The sequence below is a fragment of the Meles meles genome, chromosome 6 (genome assembly GCF_922984935.1).
Source record: "Meles meles chromosome 6, mMelMel3.1 paternal haplotype, whole genome shotgun sequence".
Taxonomy (NCBI): domain Eukaryota; kingdom Metazoa; phylum Chordata; class Mammalia; order Carnivora; family Mustelidae; genus Meles; species Meles meles.
The window spans coordinates 71,398,934-71,419,613 of NC_060071.1; the positions used below are offsets into that span (position 1 = coordinate 71,398,934).

Genomic DNA, 20,680 nt, shown 5'->3' on the forward strand with positions numbered 1-20,680 from the left:
CAGCCCTGATTCACAGCACATTTCAGAAGAAAATAACCACCCAGCTCCTAAGTTAAAATAATCTTAATGAATATTTTAGGTAGACTTACAATTAAGTTGTCTTCTATTTCCTGAAGGCCTATGTACAATCTTTCCTATTTCATGGCCAGTCCACCCTATGAAGGGCCCAAAGAGAAATGCAGACGGTGGACCTACCATCAGGTTCAGTGGGGCACAGCTCACAGGGGTCACCCCAACCTTCTCCCTTCAAGGCACAGCAGCATTCCTGTTTGGAGTGATTTCTGGATTTGGGCGATGAACATTTTCCTCCTTCAAACTTTGCATAGCAGTAGCTCATTCGCAGATCTGCAGCATAAATCCAGGAGACCCTTCAGACTTTTCCTACTACATCGTTACTGTACAATAGTGAATAAGAAACAATCCATCCTGTTAAATGTATGCCCTTTTCTTTAGAGTGGAAGACTCCGTAACATTAAGTGATTGCAACAGAAACTGGGCTCAGATATTTAAAGTCATAGGTGACTTTTGTAGTAAGATCTGATGAATACATCTATGTGGCTTCACTTTATTTCTCATTTCAGCCAATCTTTCAGAATAACCTGACGTGAATGACAAAATCCAACAGTTTCACATTTCAAAACTGACATCATCAGTGACTTCAGGGTGGGGACGTTCCGAAGTGCAGTCATTCACAAGACCCCTGCATTGACAGCTGTGTTTGTGTGTTTTGGATAGCATTCAGCAAGCGTACTAGGTTAAGGTAGACCTCCCAGTTCTGGTACTTACTGTGCTATCATATTGTGTTGTTTATTCACTGTCCTCTAAGCCCAGAAACCAAAATAAAACCCCTGATCCCAGGCATAGAGTAAATAAAGATGTGGCAATTTTGTGGAGTGGCAAAAATACAACAATAATGGTCATTCGCCAAAGCAGCTGCTGATGCAGTTTCTGTCTACAAAACGCCTGTGGTGCCTTCTGCAGATTTTATACACGCGTGCGTGCCCACACACGCAAGATACGGAACGTGGTTTAGCTCAACAGAGAGAGAGAGAAGGTAAAGAGGAGGGCAGAGAGGTGGGTGGATAGGAGGCAGGATAACCTTTCTCTGAAAGAATTTATTTTTTTATATCAATTATTTTTTGGTGACAACATGGAAGATGGGATCTCATTGCTATAAAATTCTCCAACACTGCTTGACATAATTTTGGAAATGGACTCTACCATTTCTTATAGAGCAAACGGGGTGGCTCATCCAAAAGCCTGGAGTGTTTTCTCTCAAATTTGACATCCAAAGCCCTGCGGACTCCTCTCTAGTTACACAGAGGCTACAATCTGCAGGCTTTAAGGAAATGCTTTCACACCCATTTGTACAATTCCCCTTTCTTTCTTTAGGACCAGGTATGCTCTCTCCTATCACTGTTTCTCAACCCTAGGTGGCACATTATGACCTATTATTATAGCCACCGATGCATTTCTGCTAAGACAACTTCACAGCTTTTATTTCTTGACAAAGGAGACAATGTAAGAATAACTGAGTTGCCAAAGATCACAGAAGAAAAACTTTCATGAATTAAAGTAAAAATAATAACCAGTCAATCCATCACTCGTATTTACCAGGCCCTTGTAAGTCAAACTCGGTTGGCCTTCTTCCCCAAATGAATTTGTTCGCCTTTTTCAACCAATTCTTCCATATACATTTTCTTGCTAGTTTTTACTCTCCTTCCACACCTGTAATAGCTGGGACCTAACAGGCACCTTTCAGTGAACTACTCTTCTGAAAGTCAAGTGCAAAAAAAGCCAGCGTGCGTCCTGTGGCATGTCCGCCTTCCAAATATTTGCTTTGTTGAGAAGTTTCAAGATTTAACAGATTATAGTTTCTCGAAGGACACACTTTGATTTGCTTTATTCTTCAAGTTCATTGTCACATACAATGTTCTGTGTTTATTATTTACATCTATAACTGTCTTAAGGTATAATTCAGGGACTACTCACAAAAATGTCTCAACAAATATATTAAAATTCAGTAGTCTCTGTTGTCTTCCAGCCCTTAATGTTTCTTTTAAATCTAGATAGATTCTCTTTCCTTTTATCATTGCCCCTGTCCATAAACCAGCCCTGTCTCTCTATGACTACTCTACCATCCCGCTTCCTGAAAGAAAAAAAGAATCTAGACATTACACAGGCTCAAACACATGAAGTTTACAGTGAGCCTAAGTGACAAATTCCCTTCACTGACTTTTGTAAGTGGGAGTGGCCCATTTACATCTGTGGCTTTCAGGTACCCAGATCTGTTCACCTGAGTCTTATCATAATTGTTCCCTCAAAAACCGTATCTGTGGTTCTGTGGGATTTTCTCATTTCATGGGCAAAAGAAGCCTGACTCCTAATCTGTCTTTATAAGTAAAACCCAGCTCTTAATTCCCTGGCTTCAGGGAAGTTTGTGCCCTGTGGGAGATTTACATTTGCCTGTGGTGATTCTCTAAATTTGGTTTATTAATCAAAGGTGTCTTGCAATGGGACGGAGAGCTTTGCTTGCCCACACACTAGAGCTAGGACTCACTAGGATGCCTGTTTACGAGTCCATGTGCAAAGAGCCCTTAATGACCTTTGAAATTTCATCAGAACTACAAAAGTCACTTTCCCTGCTTGCATTCCTCAATCCTGGCTCTGCCTCTTGGAGCTGAGCATGTGGCAAGGCAGCTCACAGCTGGACTGATTCTTCCTGCAGCTTAGCTTGCTCTGTGACAGGCCAGTGCAAATTGAATTAATAGCCTCTGAGTTTCCTCTGGCCTGCCACATCGGCAGATTCACACCTGGTTTCTCACTGCTTTCTTTCCAAACCTGGGCCAAGCCAAAAGCACACAGAGACAAAGGAATCGAACTTCGAATTGATCCGGCTTGGTCTGTGCTCTAACAGAGTACCTGTTTGCATCCAGTGTTACCCCACCCACAAGCCTGAAATCCGCCTGGGCTTCTGACAGCTTCTGATCTATGAGATCAGACCAATCAGAGAATTCTCAACTTCCCCTTCACAGTTCTAAATACTGGGTAACCAAAAGACCAGTTGAAGGCAAAAGTTAATCAATAGAATAACAGGAATCTATGAACAATGCACAAGAAACTAATAAAGCTTTGTTACCTATTCAATAAGATTGGTTGGGCAGGTATTTTTATGGTTGTTTAAAATGAGGAAATGGAACTTCCAAAAGATCCAATGACTTGCCCTAGGCTACGGATGGTGGAGCTGAGACCCCCAAACCCAACTTTTGGAATCTGAAATGATATCCATTGCCTCTTATTTAGTAATACAGAACCAAACTGAACCAAAACAAAACAAAATAACCAATAAAAAAACCCTGAACAATAAAACGACAACAACAGAACACAGAGGTAGAGGGGGGAAATATGTATGGAGTTTGTTTGTATGGGGGTTTTTGTTCTAAATTTGTTAAACTAGTATGTGTAAACGGATACACACACACGATTGCATTGTTCACTAAAATTCAGATAGTTTCTGGGATATGATATACGTGTTAGGCATAAGTTCAGGTTTCTTTTTCTTTTCTTTTTTTTTAAGTTCACAAGTATTAGTCCTGAAAACAAGACTACGTCCCAACAAGAGTCCAGGTCAGTTCAAATTTATTTTCCTGTTTTCTTAGAAAATTTGTGATGTCAGGGGTGGGCACTCTATCCTGGAAGCATATGGATTAATCTGTATTTTTCTGACCGAGAGTCTAGATTTTGGCCCACATTTATACCAAGTTACCTATTGAGAGGCAGAGGCCATGGAGCTGCACTTTCCCCAGGCTTTCCAGGATTCAGTGGCTCATGGCAGATTCCCCCACTGACAGACCTATCAGCATCTGTGTTCTTAGGGGGAGATAGAGGTTTAAGTGCCCGGGAAAGTTGTTATACAAGCAACCAGAACTTGATGGATGAGTTTTCAACCTTAAAAGTAAAAATGAACTTTCTGACATATGGTAATCATTAGACCTCTGAGTGAATGAAAACTCTCCATCTTCTCGTTCACAAAGAAGCAAAGCTTTGCCGTGTTTAAGAAAATGAAACCACAACAAATAAACAGAGTAATGAAAGTCTAAAGCCTTCAAAGGCAGTTACCTTGGCACCTTCTTCCAGTGGAGGACAAGGAGAATCCATCTGGACACAGACATTTGAAGCTGCCTTCAGTGTTACTGCATGTGCCCAGGGCACAGATTTCTGGCTCTTCAACACACTCATCAATATCTAAAAGAATCACATGTGTCAAAGTCAAAACACAACGGAGACACCATCGGACACCAAATGCAAAGTGTGGAAATACAAAGTGCAAGTGAGTTTCAAAACTCTTCCAATAATGAAGATTTTTCCTGTACCATTATGCTGTAGTGCACTTCTAGGCTGTGACATCTTTTTAAAAATTAACCTTGAAAATTCTTGTTATAAAAATGCAATCTGCCGGGGCGCCTGGGTGGTTCAGTGGGTTAAGCCTCTGCCTTCGGCTCACGTCATGATCCCAGGGTCCTGGGATTGAGCCCCACATGGGGCTCTCTGCTCAGCAGGGAGCCTGCTTCCCCCTCTCTCTCTACTTGCCTCTCTATCTACTTGTGATCTCTCTCTATATATCAAATAAATAAAATCTTTAAAAAAAATGCAATCTGCCGATGTCTTCTAAGGGATACAATGAGAACGGTTTCTTACCCAGACTCAGTTGCCTGGCTAATTAGAAAAGGTAGAGTGATTTTCTACTACCCTAAGCTAGGAGAGAAACAAGAAACTGCGGGCTCTGACTTCCCCACTGCATAGGAAGCAGAAGCTTGAAATTGTAATTATGTTGACGATAAGTTAGTAAGAGATCTAGACCTTTGAAACAAAAATTTATTCCCCTCCATCCATCCGCAGTGCCTTCCCCAAAACCCTGTGCTATATCCCTAAAACTCTGAGTTTTACAAGAATAATAATATTCATGAAAATAATCTCGTGCAGTGGAAACTAAAGAGATCACAGAATATAGGGTTCCTACTCTCATTTGCACGTTAATTTTTCTCAAGACACAAAAATGTCTTTCTTGTAGAGACCAGTTTTTCCTTTCCTCATATACCTAATAGGAATTTGATACACTCATATTGTGAAGTATCCTTTAGCATATGAATATACCTTAACCTAATAAGGGCTGATTAAAAGTGGACTACAGTGAAGTTTGAACGACTTGGGCAATCATATGCCTTGGTCTTCCTAGGAGAGTCCTAGTTTATGCTTGTTGTCCTGGCCTCATTATTAATAGTGCCCTCCTTAAAACTGTCTCGTTTTGGACAATAAATTACATGATCATCCTATGTACAGGAAAAGTATGGCCACTCTTTCCAACAGACTTATCTATCTTTTCCCCTAATTTTCAGCAGGAATTTATAATAAAAAAGAGCTAAGTCTTGATTCTGAGCCATGCTATTTTTATGGAAATACCTTTTCTTTTTCCTGCAACAAAACTTGTATCTCTTGTATCATGGGGCACTTTATCTTTGCATTTGTGTGAAGAGCTCTACCTACATAGAAGTGTATTCATGTTATATGAGTTCCCTGCCACAAAGTCCAACTAAGAGGAAGTCAGGAAACTAATTCCATTATCTTGACCTAATATTGTAAATACCACACAATAGGCATTCTCTGGATGTGCAACTCAAAGCGATTATCTTGCCGTTTAGGGCAAAACCAGCCTGTTCATCACTCCTATGTTACGACTTTATCATTGCACCATGTTGTTTGTGCTGTATTAATGCATCTGAGCTGTTGCCAGTGAATGAATGACTCCATTCCCACATGCCCTCCATTCCCATGTCCAAGCTTTTCTTTTTTTTTTTTTTTAAAGATTTTATTTATTTATTTATTTGACAGACAGAGATCACAAGTAGGCAGAGAGGCAGGCAGAGAGAGAGAGGAGGAAGCAGGCTCCCCGCTGAGCAGAGAGCACGATGCGGGACTCGATCCCAGGACCTTGAGATCATGACCCGAGCCGAAGGCAGAGGCTTTAACCCACTGAGCCATCCAGGCGCCCCTGTCCAACCTTTTCTTAAGAGAGAAGCCAATTTTTGTAAAAATGCTCAAGTATTTCTTTTTGTTGTTGTTTTTATTATTGCTGTTGTGAAGATTCTTTCTCTTATGGTAGAAATTAACCTACAGGTGATGGCTTCGTAAGGATGGAGAAAAGGATGGTGGAATGGGCACATTATTTAGTATTCGAGAAGTCATTTTTCTGTCTTATACATTTCCATTCGGTTCATCTTAGGGAAATTTTGCATTACTCATGGAGTAAATAAAATTCATCTTTAGTAAAAGTAAAACAACACTTATAATAATTTGTATTTAGGCCTAATTTTGATCAACTGTTTCCACTTAGAATATTATCAGTTGCTATGATTTAAATTGGATATATAATAAAATTTCTGCATAGTATTAAAAGTGGAGAAAATCCTTACTCAGTATGGATTACATCAGACCTATTTAAACGTGGGCATATGGACAGGTGACTTCTTAAAAATCCTTTCAACCTACTTATTTATGAAATCCTGGCAATTAATGTCCTTCATTTAATTCAATGACATATGTATTGAGGAATGCAGTACTATAAAATTTGCTGAGAATTTATTTATAGTAACATACTTTCACTGCTCTATATGTAAAAACATAGACAAATTATATAGCCACAGTCATCCAACCTTTAATATGGTCACTTAAAGATTTTAGCTGGAATCAGGAAGCTATTTTTAGTTGCCACCTGTTGGCACTTAAAAACATGTAATCCAGGATTTTTTACAAGTTGCATAAAAGCACGTTGGAAAAGAGTCAGGGTCATAAGACCACCCATATGCACAGAGCAAAACAGGATCATCACATATGAGCATGAGAATTGGATGTTCTTGTCTCATCATCTGAGTGTAAGAGCATAAGTCAGATCCTCTGCTCTTGGATTTGTTTCTTAGAAAGGATTCCAAAATGAAGACGCCAGCACACCGTCACAAAAACTGACTTCGAGAACACTGCTCCTTCGAAACACTGCAGTCCTCCTACTCCTACCTTCACACTTGTCATTCTGTAGACTGTACCCAGGTGGACAAATGCATCTGTAGGATCCATCCAAGTTTTGACAGGTGCCTGGTGCACATTTTCCAGGTTCTAAAAGACATTCGTTGATATCTGCAAAGAAAAGGGAAAAAGAAAGAAGAGGTTCCCATTGGCGTGATCTCCACCAAGCAATTAAAATTTCAAAAAACTGGAATCAAATCAAAGAAATAAATAAAACCACCATGGAGAAAAATTAATGACTCAGTAAAAAGAAGCTTTATCAGCTTTCAGAAGTGTGTGGTAGAACAACCACATTTTATGTGACCTATCACAAATCAGTTGTTTCAAGAGAAGTCAGTGGGAATGCAGATTTTTGAGGACACCAAAAGATTGTATAAGAGCTTTCCACAAAGCTATTTTATTTTATTTTTAAATATTTTATTTCTTTGACAGAGAGAAATCACAACTAGGCAGAGAGGCAGGCAGAGAGAGAGGAGGAAGCAGGCTCCCTGCGGAGCGAAAGCCCGATGTGGGGCTCGTCCCAGGACCCTGAGATCACAACCTGAGCCAAAGGCAGAGGCTTTAACCCACTGAGCCACCCAGGTGCCCCCACAAAGCTATTTTAAAGAAAAAAATATATGAGAAAGCAAACTACAGTTGCTATGTAACAATTTAACTTTCTGTTAAATAATAATAACTTGATTTTAAAACATAACGGAGAAGTGTGTCCTATCTCTCTTTCACTCTCTCTCTCTCTCTCTCTCTCTCTCACACACACACACACACATACACACACACCAGAGTCTACTGGTAGGATTAGTGTAATTCTACTCTGATTTTTCTCCCTCCAGACTTCTGCAGGAAGGATGGTGATAGGGACTGCAGGATCCTTGCACTGCTGAGAGCATTATTTGCAGGGTCCTTCAGAGGAAGCACTTACCCACACAGGTCCTCCCATCTGGAGCCACCTCATAGCCTTCATTGCACTGACACAGGAAGGACCCCACTGTATTGACGCATTGGCCATTTCTGCAAAGGTTCCCATTTCCAGTTGCACATTCATCAACATCTGCCAAAAAAAGATCCTTTGATATAGTCCAAAGAAAATGTCATAATTCCAGCAATGATCAAAACCTTCAAAGGGAAAAATACTTATTCTAAATTTCAGTGGCCTTTGCTGGCTCAGCCAAGCATTAAAAATTCCAGTAAAGATCTAAGTTTATAACAATACAGCTGGCTTTACTCACCTATCAAAACCTAACAAGATTACACTATTCTATTAATTAGAGATTGATCATTTATATTAGAACTTTATATGAGTTTCACCTTGATCTTCCTTTATGTTTCATTTTTAAAAGCTAAAAACCTAGTACACAATACAGCTGAGGGTATTACTAAGTATTCTCATAATTAGAAGTATATAAAATTAGCCTCTAGCATGATATAAAATTTGGATCATTAATCTCACTTATAAATAACAGTATGTTTTATAGAGAGGATTTTATAGATTCAATAATTGACTTCTTTTAAGAGAGGCTATAAGTGAAACACTGAGACAAGTAGGTCCACATCATTCCTGAATTATGCAATTTCGATACAAAGAATCACTCTTATATGTTTTAAAACATCGTCAGTTCAATTTATTTAAAAATGTACTGAATTCACAGTATGGCACATATAAAACTTATAGCTGCTAATGAGGCATTTTAATGAAAGTCATGGCTGTAGTTACTCTATTTGACATTTACTTAGGACATTATATTTGACAACTCCTTGCCGGTTGTTATGCATTAGAGGGCATATATTTAAGAACACTGGCTGGCCCCCGAGACAGACTGCTAATTGCAAAGAGTGCAGATTGAACATCCTTCCTTTGGTGCCCACCAGATTGCATACGCACCTATGCAGTCATTGTTGTGGGAAAGGATGAAGCCATGGTTACAGCGGCAGTTGAAGGACCCAATGGTGTTGCGGCAAGTTCCATTCCCACAGGCGTCTCGCTCACACTCATTTATGTCTAGTGGGAACAACGGGCACAGAGGAACATGGCTGTTAACAGAAGATGAGGTGAATGGCTATCTGGGGCTTCAGGGCATTGTGAGGTTCACAGTGCATCAGGAGTACGCTAAGAACATCTTGATCATTGGCAGTTCCCCATGAGTCATCAGCAAGAGCCAAGGATCTAAACCTCGGGCATAAACCATTTCCTTGGTTGGCATGTTGAAGGAGGCAAGCTAAGGACATGAGAACTGGACAAGAATTATTTTACTCTATTTACTTCTAGAATTCTCCACCCTTGCCACTTTTCTCAAATATTTTCACTTGGAAATGGAAAAATTCTGTGCGCATCTGGGTCTTGATTTGCTGCCACCTTTGGCAAACTTCAGCCTTTAGGATTCTCACTCCAGTTTACCAAAAAGCAGTGAGTCACCTGATAGTACCCTGAAATCAGCAACAAAATACATGAGGTTCCTAACTCACCCGATATTTTCGATATCTCTTCCTTCTTTCCAGTCCACCCCTAAAAACCCATGACTACTCCCACTAGTGGTGACTTATCTCACTCTTAAAAACGACCCCAAAGTGATGGCACTGGGTTCATCTGCTATACTCTTGCGTTATTATTTGTCTTTTTATTGGTCTCCGACTTTTTGACTATTTTGTAGAGCTGTTTTGGCATATTTTTAATCTTTGCATTGGGCCCCAGCAACTGACATATTTCTTATAGAGCAGGTGTACATTATATTGAGGAGGAAACGAAAAATTTAAATGAAATAAAGTTGATCCTGCTGGTTTGCGGGAAAGGCAGAATGAGGAGGGTGAGGGGGCAGGCAGGGAGATTCGGGGAGTGAAAGTCAATGGCTCAGGTTAGCCAGATGCAGTTTTAGAGTTACGATTTCCTTTCCTTTAGAATTCTGGGCATGAAGACAAGTGATCTGGGATCCTACATCAGAAAGCTTTTGCTGACCCCAAAGGGATCCAATGTGTGCGTCTGTGTCTGAAGACCACATTTGGATGAGTCACCCTGCCAGTAGTCAAGAGCTGCTGCTTTGATTCATTTTTAGCCAAGCTAGTGAAATTCTTCTGTAGGACGGCCTCCTTGGTAGAAGGTTCCAGAAAATCCAGATGGAAGAAGAAAAAAGACTGTTACGCAGGGTGCCGTTGCTATGCAAGTGTAAGCTTTGCAGGAGCAAGCAGGGTTGATGATACTCCTTTAACTGAAAACCTGCTATCTGTTCTGAAGAAGACAAAACTTTATAAGAATGTGCCCTAATGGATGAACCCAATTACAACAAAAGTTAAGCTCTAAAAACATGACTCTATTGATTCTTCTTTTTTCCAGCTGTGAAACTGAATCCTGTTCATGAAGTCCCCAAAGACTTATTGGATATTGCTTGGAAGTAGAAAAAGGAAGGAGAAAATGATTGATTAATATTTGGTATTTATTCTAAATCAGCATCCTGGCTTCGTATTGAAAGCAAGGGGAAAGGGATTTAAAATCTTGAGCTCTTTTCCCCTAGAGAAATGTGGGTATTTTTTTGTTTGTTTTTTGTTGTATTTTGTTTGTTAATTAGTTTGTTTGCCTTTGTGGGATCTATAAATTTGCCTTTAAAGATCTGGTACAAATTATATATGCTTCTCAAAAAATGCTCATATTCAAACACTCAAAAGCTGCACTCTATTCCAATAAGGCCAACCCACACCGATTTCATAAAATAACAGGCTATTAACATTAATAAAAATTATTTTTTTTGTATTTTTACAAAGTATTTACAAGGGTTTTTTTTGTTTTTCTTAATATTTTTCTGTTTTTCCCTTAGTTAAAAGTTTTTCTGACCTTGCAGCCAAATGAGTATCAAAGAAGAGGTTTATTATGTTCAGATTGCCAAAGATTAAATACCAAAGGAGGTTAATGCTACAGGCCTGCTTGTATTTTTATTTTAAAAATAGTAAAACTAATACTGGAGGTTTAGTATTAACTTCTCTATGTATTCAGATGCGAATGAATTTTTCAATAGGCTATGAGTTAAAAATAAACAATAATCACACACTCACCCAAACACATGGTTTGATCAGCATTTGTTTTAAAACCAGTGTGGCAAAGGCAATAAAAACTTCCAACTGTGTCAATACACTGTCCATGGCTGCAGATATTGGGGATTTCTTGACATTCATTGCGATCTGTGGACAAAAAGTATAGTTAAGTATCTTAAGTAGAGTTTAGGAGACAAAATTACATTAAGTAATTTACTTCTAGGTCATGCTCAGGATTGGTCCTAGCTCTAATCCAAGCCAGGAGAACAGACACTGCCATTATATTTATTTTTACCTCAAAATTAGTTAAAGTTACTCTCATTTACTGGACACATTCAAAGTATGTTAACAATTCATGAAGGGATGGAAAAAATGTCCTGAAAGGTGAGAAAATTTAGAAGTAGAATGAGGAAGAAGACTCGAAGCTGGGAGATACTCCGTTTGATTGTATACCTAAGCAATATCATAGACTGTGGAATGAGTTAGTTATCTTGTCTGGTCAAGATTTGGTGCCTCAAGTCATGGACCCTTCATGGCTTCCTTTGGAAATTTATATCAAAGTCAAACTAATCCCATTGCTGATAGGTTTTCCTGATGGAAAACCCACACTGTCCCTTGTTCAAGTTTCATTTCACTTCATTGTTTTGTCTTACTCCTATAACCTTTTGTTCCATCCCAACCAAGTCTTCAGGTCTGCACATGGCTCCTTTGAGCCTTTGACAATCCTAGTGATGTTTCTTTTTATTCATACTCATTCAGAGGAAGACCCTGTCATCTTGCTTCTGCCAGTCTTTAAGCCCTAAATTATATTTATCATCAATTGAATCTTTGTAGTTCTCCTGAAATCGGATCATCTGAGGGGTGGAATTTATTATATGAATCTACAAATGACATAATTGCATGCCTATTTAAGTCTCTAATTTTTTAAAGTTCTCAAGACTCAACATTTAGGAACAATGTCATCTGAAGAGCACTGTATCATCCTGGTCTTCCTCCTGTCATAAAAGAGAGCCAATAGCAGAATGCCAACTTGAGTATAGAATCCATAAAGCACAGCAATTACACTGCTTCTGTCTGAATAATCCAAACTTGCTGTCAGCTGCTGAGAAGACCGCAACTGGAATGGGCACTTTTTGCTGCCCAGAGCAGTTGTACTCTTGCCAGAAGAAAGATTTGTGCTCTATTTCATGTGCTGCCCATGCTGCCATTTTTATGACTCCCTCCTTCCAATATACAGAACATTAGACTCGATGAATCACCATACAATTTAAAAGTCTCAAGTGAGCTTGAATATATCATCTTAATGGAGAAACTGGGACACAGCAGCTTAGAAGCTACTGCTTGCTTATCTAGAAGTGCTTGTTAACCTAACAAATTATGATCATTCCCATTGGGGAAAATGGATTTAAAATGAGCAAACTGGATAGGCAAAAGAAATTCATTTCCACTGCTAAGCTCTATAAAGGGAGCTGGTTTTGAGGAAGGGTGTCTCAGAACCTACCAGAGTTGGACCAAACCTTGGGTACCTTCAGGTATTACTGAATCTCCAAGAATGCAAGGGACCAGGTCTGTCTTATCTCCTGGGCCCACAGGAAATGGAGTGCACTATGGATCTTCTCGGAGAAGGAATTAGGAAAATTCTTTCCCACGTTGCCTATTTGATGATGGTTTTTAAGAAAAGGAAACGTGAAGCACTTTGAGGTTCTAATGATAAAATAGCAAGTTATAATTTTAGAGAATTTAATTGTGAAGTTCACTTTGGAGACCAGAAAACTAGGTTTCTACAAGCACCAGGATTTGAGCTCCTAGAAAATTATGTCTGAGACAGAGATAGAAGGTTTAAACACAGTTTTAGGGGGGAAAATTCAGCAGACAGAGATCACAAGGAAGTGGCGGGGAAGCATATGTCTCTTGCCTTTAGCTGGGCAAGACATTCGCAAAGGGGCTGCATTTGCTCTAAAAACACAGCGTCTCGGGTCGGACACGCACCCTGGGCTTAGACACCTACTTGTTCTCTCAGCAATGTGGGTAATATGGCCAGCTGTGATTTGGGGTTTGAAATGATGTACTTTTCAAATAAATTCAAATAAAAATTCAAATAAAAATTTAACATTGCAAAGGGATTTTGGTTCTTTTCATCTTAAACACAGGACAAGAGGAGTATTTTTGCAGTGTGCTCGAAAAAATGCTACACATAGGATAGCATCGAAGACATTTTAACAGATTTTAAAAGGTACAGATGAAGATAATTCCAGAGTGAAGTCTTCAGCCCTAGAGGCTGAATAATTGCAAAACTCAAGTACATTCCCTTTCTTCTGAGGATTCCAATGAATGAGGGAATGTGAGCGTTGGCCACAAACAACACTCACTCACAGTACTTATCCCTGATTACTGCTGTATGAGTTTTATTGGTGCTAATGTTCTACAAGAAAATATGGCAGGCCTTAAGCCCCAGCAGGCCCTGGTTGGACGTGTTGTTTTGAGGTAGAAACAGCTTGTCCCACTTCTCGCCTGAGCATGAAATGGTGTGAAATGACACGTTCTATATTATCAGCAGCTCCTTATTTTTATTGGAATTATTCTGCCCAGTTTCAAAGAAATATAAATTAAGAGCAAAATGCAGGGAAGTGGTATAAATGCCAAGTTACACTTGGGTATTGTGACTCATATCAGAGACGTCCCCACTTTTCCTGTCCTGTTTTTTTAATACACGAATAACAACTGCTTTGTTGACAAAATGCTAAACACTTACACATGTTCCTTTAGACCCAACAAAATAAGCCTTGATTCTCAGAGTGAGTTTTTGTTCTGCTATTATACCCTCTTCCCACCAAGGTCTAATAAAACAATGCAAAATACCCTACAGAGAACAGTGCACTTCCTACCACTTAATCACTGGTAGGCAAGGAAATCCAAGGAAAATCTGACCACGTTCCCTTGTGTTGTTTCATTCACAAATGCATAAAATATCCAGGAAACTCCTTGGGAAATGAACCATAGCAAAATAACACATTCTTCCTGCCCTCCGTGCTAAAGATACAAAGATTTATAATTACTCAAAAACTCACATGAAAATCACTCTGAGGTGTAATTTTGCTTCTGGGCTGAGACACCAGTGTTTTAATTTTGGTGCCACTGGCTAGAAGATGCCATCAGGTACTTATAACTTGACCATCCATTTAAGCTAACTCATCTCTCTTATTTCTACCTCCTCTGCGACAAAAGTGAACAACAATCTATCCTCTAGGGGATGGTTTCTCATTTGACTGTAGGTGACTTATAGCTAATAAAAGGCTGTTAATGTTTGCTGCCCTCAATTCTGTTAGATGTTTAGGAGCGAAAGTGGTGCTGTTGGTCTTTTTTGCTTGGTTTATGCAGGTTAATCAAACTCCGCTCAGGAGAGGTTCACTGTATAGAACTGGGGTGTGTGGTTGCGAAGGTGAAAACTTCCTGTCCTAAGGGGGATTATGTAAAAGGAAATAAAAAAGTATTTGGCCCCGAATACTGATCAGGGGACTGTGTATATGTGTGTGTGTGTGTGTCTGTCTGTCTGTCTGTGTCTGTGTGCACGTGCGCACGTGCACCTGCGTGTGTTGTATTTGTGGGAACGGGTGTTTGCAGGAGGGTGGGAGGCAAATAGGAAATCTACGTAGGCACTTGATGTATTTGTTGTTTTAAAAACATCACCTTTATGAGTGTTTAGCCATTTCCACAATTTTCCTTTTTGCTAGTCTAGCTACTGGAACTCAGCAGTCCAAGCCATAACTCGTGTATTCTTCAACCTGACCTTCTCAGAAAACCCCCAGTATGTGAGGCATGATGCAGCTCGGCCCCTGGTGGGCTCAGGCAGCCGGCCCAGAGCCACTCACCGTTGCACTGGCCTGTGGAGGTGAAGCGGTAGCCGGGCTTGCAGTCGCAGCGGAAGCTGCCCGCTGTGTTGATGCATTCGGCGTTGCGCTGGCACACAGGGCCGTTCTGACACTCGTCGATATCTCCAAGCAGAAGAGAATTTCATTAGAAGGGGAACAGCATGGGGGGCGGGGGAAGGGTCCAGGGGCTGAAGCTTCTCACAAAACAGAGATTTCTCTTTCCTTATTTTGATCCATTCTATTGAACAGACAAGGGAATACTGGAGACTTATTTTCTAGTTTTCCCACTTTGCTAATATTTTTCAAAACTGTGAGTACTTGGTTTATGACCACATATGGACTCTAATGATTCTGTCTTTAAAAAAAAAAAAAGTCATGTAAACTCAGCTGCTAGGATCAGGACTTGGCATGGTCTAGACTAAATATCCTAGGAAATGTCATATTTTGCTCCAAGCCCCAGGGTTTTATGATTCTATCACGTTGCTTTCGTCCCAAATGTTCTAAGTTCTGTGAGCAAAGCATCTCAAGATTTCATGTACATACGAGTCCCTTGGGGTCTTTTTGAAAGGCAGATTCTGATTCAGGGTGTCTGGGGAATGGCTTGAGATGCAACATTTCCAATAAGCTTACAAATGCTTCTTCTGATGCACAGGCAGTATGTTGAACTATAGAGCTACGGAGGCTCCTGTTTAAATTACTGCCACATGGCGGTCAAATAGAGGAAACAATATAAGAGGTTGCACATAAAACTACTGAGAACAACCCAACTCTCACTATCAAAGAAAAGAATAAATGGGTACTGTGTGCTTCAGAGCTTTGACTACACTCAGGGGGTTATTTGCCTCTCCTTTTTTTAACCAGGTAGCAATATAGTTCAAATTCATGGCATTGTGAAAGTTACTGCATAGTCCAGGCTATGCCCCGGGGCATGATACGTGTTCCCAGTCCCTGCTCTTGTGAAACAGTCTAACTTGGGCTCAGTCTGGAAAACAGAATAGCCCAGAACACAGACGGAAGCTGGCTCTGAGCACTAGTACTGGGGTTTTACCAAGTGGGCTCCGCCAAAGAAGTTCCCACAAGGGGGCGGCAAATACAGCAGCTGATGCCTCACAGGTGAATGCTTTCTTGGCGGGAAACCTCAGGACTATTGTTATTCAATGGGAGGGTCTATGGGGTGATCCTCTCTGGGCAATAGCAGAAGTATGTCTGCTTTGGGTTACAGTGGATCCAAGACAAGCACCACCTCACCGAGCAGATCTGCCCCGATCTTATGAGCGTACAGAAACACAGAGGGGAGCCAATCTCTGGAGAAGCCAAATGGTATCACAGACAAGCCTTGGATGCCTTGCTTGGGATTATATGCAGACTTGGAGAGAACAGATGCATGGATATTCCCTAAATCTCTTCTGGAATCCATTCTAATTTCAGGGTTCCTGAGGTGTGTATGAAATCAACCTGTTTTCCGATTCTGAGAGCTAAGAGTGTGCTGGGAAGTAGTTGACCCTGGATGAAACGTTCACCCTGACGATGCATATCCTGTGAAACGGACCCCGAAAGTTGGAATGCTTTGTAATCTCAATATCCACTGGCTGTTACCTCGACAGAAAAATGCCTTATGTTGGTATACCTGTGGGTTTTCAACCTCATGTGGATAGCAAGGGCTAGGTTGACTTGGCAGTCATGGGGAGCCATGCCTATAGGTTTGGGATCTCTAAATGGAAGACAACAAAAGAGGCCCCAGGAAGGTGGCAGACATCCATAGGCATCTATGAAAGGGGGAAGACTGGCTATGAGGCAGACAGCCAATGTTAGATTATCTGCTCATCGACTGTGGGCTCCTTTCTTTTCTTCTGCATCACGCTTCCTCTCATGCTTCCTCTCCACACACCTGGCCTTCCAAACCACAGGGGCCAGGGCCCAGGCCTGAGATGACTATCTCCTGAGGAAGACTGTGAATGGCTCTCACCCCAGTCCCCACCCCCTCCCCTACCAACAGCTGGCAGAGTCAGGGACATGTGCCCATTTGGCCACAGTAACTGAAAGCTTGGTGAAGAGAATTTAACAAGCAAGAGCTGAGGACCGTAACTTTACTCATGGTCTGTTGAATCTGTCCCTAGTTTAGGGGAAAAAAAAAAAGTTTTTTTTAACATTAAAATGTTGACATATGTGCTCTAACACATGCTCTAAGGCGTAAAAACCCTTTCTGACAGGAACAAAAACTCCATGAGAGGCCCCAACTTTAAATATTAAATAGACACTTATTCCAGCTATCTGAGGGCACATGGTATCTTTAACAACCAGTAACGTCCCTTTTAGTAACTTCTTCCCCAGATGTAGGAAGAATACGATGTGCTCTGAGGAATGCACAGAATCACAGTATGTGCACATGGCAAGGGGAGGCGATTCGAAAATGAAAAAAGTACCACTTGCACGCATGCCAGCATTCTTCATATAAAATCGAATTTGCTGTCCTTGCCATTTGGAATTCTCTCATGCATTTGGAATATTTGCCTTAACCTTGTTTTCACTTGGGAGTAGCACAGGCTCCGTGTGGAAGAGAACACTAATTTTGAGATTCGAGTACAGATGACCGCCCACCACCCATGCTCACTTTCAAGCAATGTGAAACAAAAGCAATCTCTGCGACACACCCAGGAACTCAAGGCTTTCTGATATCAGCTGGGAAATCTAATACATTGTGCGTGGGGCGGGGCGGGGGAGGGGGGACAGGGCTGGGAAATGCACATCCTGCTTTTTCCACTGGGAGTTAGGGAATTCTTTTGCGTGAAAGAATGATGTTCCACATGCTGCCCTACACTATTGCTAGAGCTTGATGGATTTCTGAAATCCCAATGTTGTGAACTGGCCAAGTCTGTGTGGGCAAGTAGCTCGTCAGTTGGCTCATTTCTGGACGTGATACAGTGACATCACTTACCTTCACAAACCAACAATTTGTCATTATAGAAGAAGCCCACTGGACATTCACATCTGAAGCTGCCAACCATGTTGATACACACTCCATTTTCACAGACCCCTGGGATCTCCCGGCATTCGTCGATATCTGGAAGCAGAGCAGCCACGCATGAGTGACGTCACGGCGCGTGATCTCTGCGCAGGGTAAATGGGCGCTGAAAGCTGGTGGCTTCTCACTTCAATGTTTACATAAGGTCCAAAGCCAAATAAGAGAAAGTGCATGGGTGATTGGGTGGAGGAGGTGTGTGTTGGCATGGTGGTGATGGAAATGGAGGAGGTCAATCAATATGAAATTGAAATAATAAACTGCTTTTCAGACACTCAATCTGAATTTAGTATCTGGATGTAGAGCTGTCTTCTTGGTTTTGTTTCAGAACATCAGCTTTGTCTAGGTAGGAGCCATCTTGGTGCCCACTGGGCGCTATGTACCAGATGAGTAGAATAAAGGGACCTTGGAGAGTAAGGGGCCTCTCAGTCCAAAGTGTGCAGTGGTGCTGGGCTAACATAGGAAAGGAGAGCTGGTGAAGCGCAGAGGAACCCATGGCTATAGACAATTGGATCTTTTGAATTCTCCTTCACATGGCTTTGAAAAGTGGGTAAGTTAGGTCTGAGATTGTAAGCTGGGCCCATGGTGACTATGGGGCCAACATTGAGGAAGGACTATTGCCTTAGACTGTGGCTTTCTAAGGCCAGGGGCTGGGGCTGGTTGTGATGTCACTGCTTTACCAGTCCCCAGCACGCCACCTGAGTCAATTAAAATTTGGTAGATTAAGAACCAGTGTCTGGAACTTGGATTGGTGAGCATTAAAGCAGGACCAGAGTAGGCACGACAGCAGAGCCAGAACACAGGCTGCTTTGAAAGCAGGCTGGCCAGCTGGTGAGGTGGCCTTGTGGGCAGGTCTCACCTCTTCACGGTCATAGTGGTCCGCTCTCTGCCTGGCCTGCTCTCAACTCCCAACCATTCAGTATCTTCGAGGACAATCATAGAAGGCGTGTTAACAGTGTCTCTCTTGTATACCTGGCCTATTTCTCAGCATTCAGCCTGGATTTACTCACTGAATCATCACAACCACTAGGAGATGGTCTCCAGGTACTGTGACTACCATCACTGTGCAGGTGATGGAACTGAGGCCAAGACACCGGATGGAACTTGCCAAAGACCACAGAGCTAAGGAGAGGCAGAGTCAAGATCTGATACCAGGAACTTGCTAACAGGCGAACCTGCTAACAGGCTAGCCTGCCTCCCTCAGGCTTCTTCAGGTCACGGTTTCACAAAACCATAATCAAATCCTGGAGAACCCCCTCCACCATGCCTTGCTGGAGTTTCACAAAGCACTTCAGAAGCTGGGAGGCAGGGGGAACCCTGGGTGGCTCAGTTGGTTAAGCGCCTGCCTTCAGCTCAGGTCATGATCCCAGGGTCTGGGATCCAGCCCCACATTGGGCTCCTTGCTCAGCGGGAAGCCTGATTGTCTCTCTCCCTCTGCCTGTTCTGCTTGCAGTTCTCTGTGCTCGAGACAAATAAATAAATAAATACTTTTAAAAACAACGGAAAAGAAGAAGTTGGGAGGGGATGTAAAGCTCCAGTCTTTCCAGTTCACTAGTATCTGTTACCATGCTGTTGAGATAACTTCCATTGACATATTATAGTCAGGAACCTCTGCAAGGATCTGTTTGCTCAAGTCACCGGAAAACGGCCATAGTTGTATGCGGAGCCCACAAGAGCTATCACAGTTTCAGAATAATCCTGCTCTAAAGTTAGCCTGCTTTGGGGGAGAAATTTGACAAGACCACAGGTTTATTTTAGACCTTTTTCTGAAGGGTTTGATTTTGTTTGAAGGCAAATTGATCTCTTTAATGGAAAACACAGTTTGGTGTATATTTTTATTTTGAATATAGGTGATTATGTTTTTGGATTTTTCACACATTTGTCATTCATGTTCTTAAAAGCCTATGCAAAGTAACATCACAACTGCATGCCATCAGCAAACAAAAAAACAATTCAGATGACATTCTTTTAGTTCAAACATGAAACATTATATTCACCTTCATTTATTTTAAATATAAGTGATGTATTATCAAGCTTAACAGTAACAGATTGGGTCAAATTTCTAGCCATTGTTAGGCATAAAATAGCAAAAGGATATATTAAAAATTGTATTTTCTTTTCCTGTCTGGATTTCATTTGAACTTCAACTTGGAGAAGTTTATATTTTAAGACAAGATTAACAAACTTGCTATAGTTTTAACCCCATACAAAACGGGTTCTATGTGCCAACAATCTTAAGACCTTTCAGAAGGAGAGTATAAAGCTCAAATAAAACAAAGCTTCACAGTCATCTAAATATTTTGTCATGGTGGAATTTGGTAACAATAAGTATATTGCTAACTATCACATTTCCAGCTTTCAAGAGCTTGAGGAAAAGCAAGCTGTGAGTCAGGACTGGATTTGGGTCCCGGCTCTGTTATTAATTAGCTAGGTGACCTCGGCCGAGTCCCTTCCCCTCTCTGGGCCTCTGTCCCCTCAGCTGTAAAGCAATGCATTTGGAACTACATGATGTCTGAGATGTCTCCAGCTTGACTGGAGGACGATGTTGATGCTGTTTGGAATCTTTGCCTGCTGCCAACCTTGGAGGGCGGGCCTTGCTGGGGGACATGCCTGGTCTGTCCGTGGAGAACTATTACTATTAAAGACCACTTATCTTTGGATCAGGGATTCTAGGGAGATGAAAAGATCTGTTTTTGGGAAG

At 41.3% G+C, this 20,680-nt stretch overlaps 1 protein-coding gene across 3 annotated transcripts in view; it reads right to left on the reverse strand.

The window, feature by feature from the left end:
* The window catches only part of FBN1 (fibrillin 1), a 229,460-nt gene that overhangs the window by 24,270 nt on the left and 184,510 nt on the right, over positions 1–20,680 (reverse strand). For all 3 annotated transcript variants that reach the window (XM_046008182.1, XM_046008181.1, XM_046008183.1), the window contains exons 44-51: positions 17,896–18,021; positions 14,961–15,083; positions 11,113–11,238; positions 8,957–9,073; positions 7,997–8,125; positions 7,069–7,188; positions 4,120–4,245; positions 196–345 (exon numbers count right to left, since the gene is read on the reverse strand). In XM_046008182.1, coding sequence (XP_045864138.1) covers positions 196–345; positions 4,120–4,245; positions 7,069–7,188; positions 7,997–8,125; positions 8,957–9,073; positions 11,113–11,238; positions 14,961–15,083; positions 17,896–18,021 — 1,017 coding nt within the window. The remainder of the gene's footprint in view (positions 1–195; positions 346–4,119; positions 4,246–7,068; positions 7,189–7,996; positions 8,126–8,956; positions 9,074–11,112; positions 11,239–14,960; positions 15,084–17,895; positions 18,022–20,680) is intronic.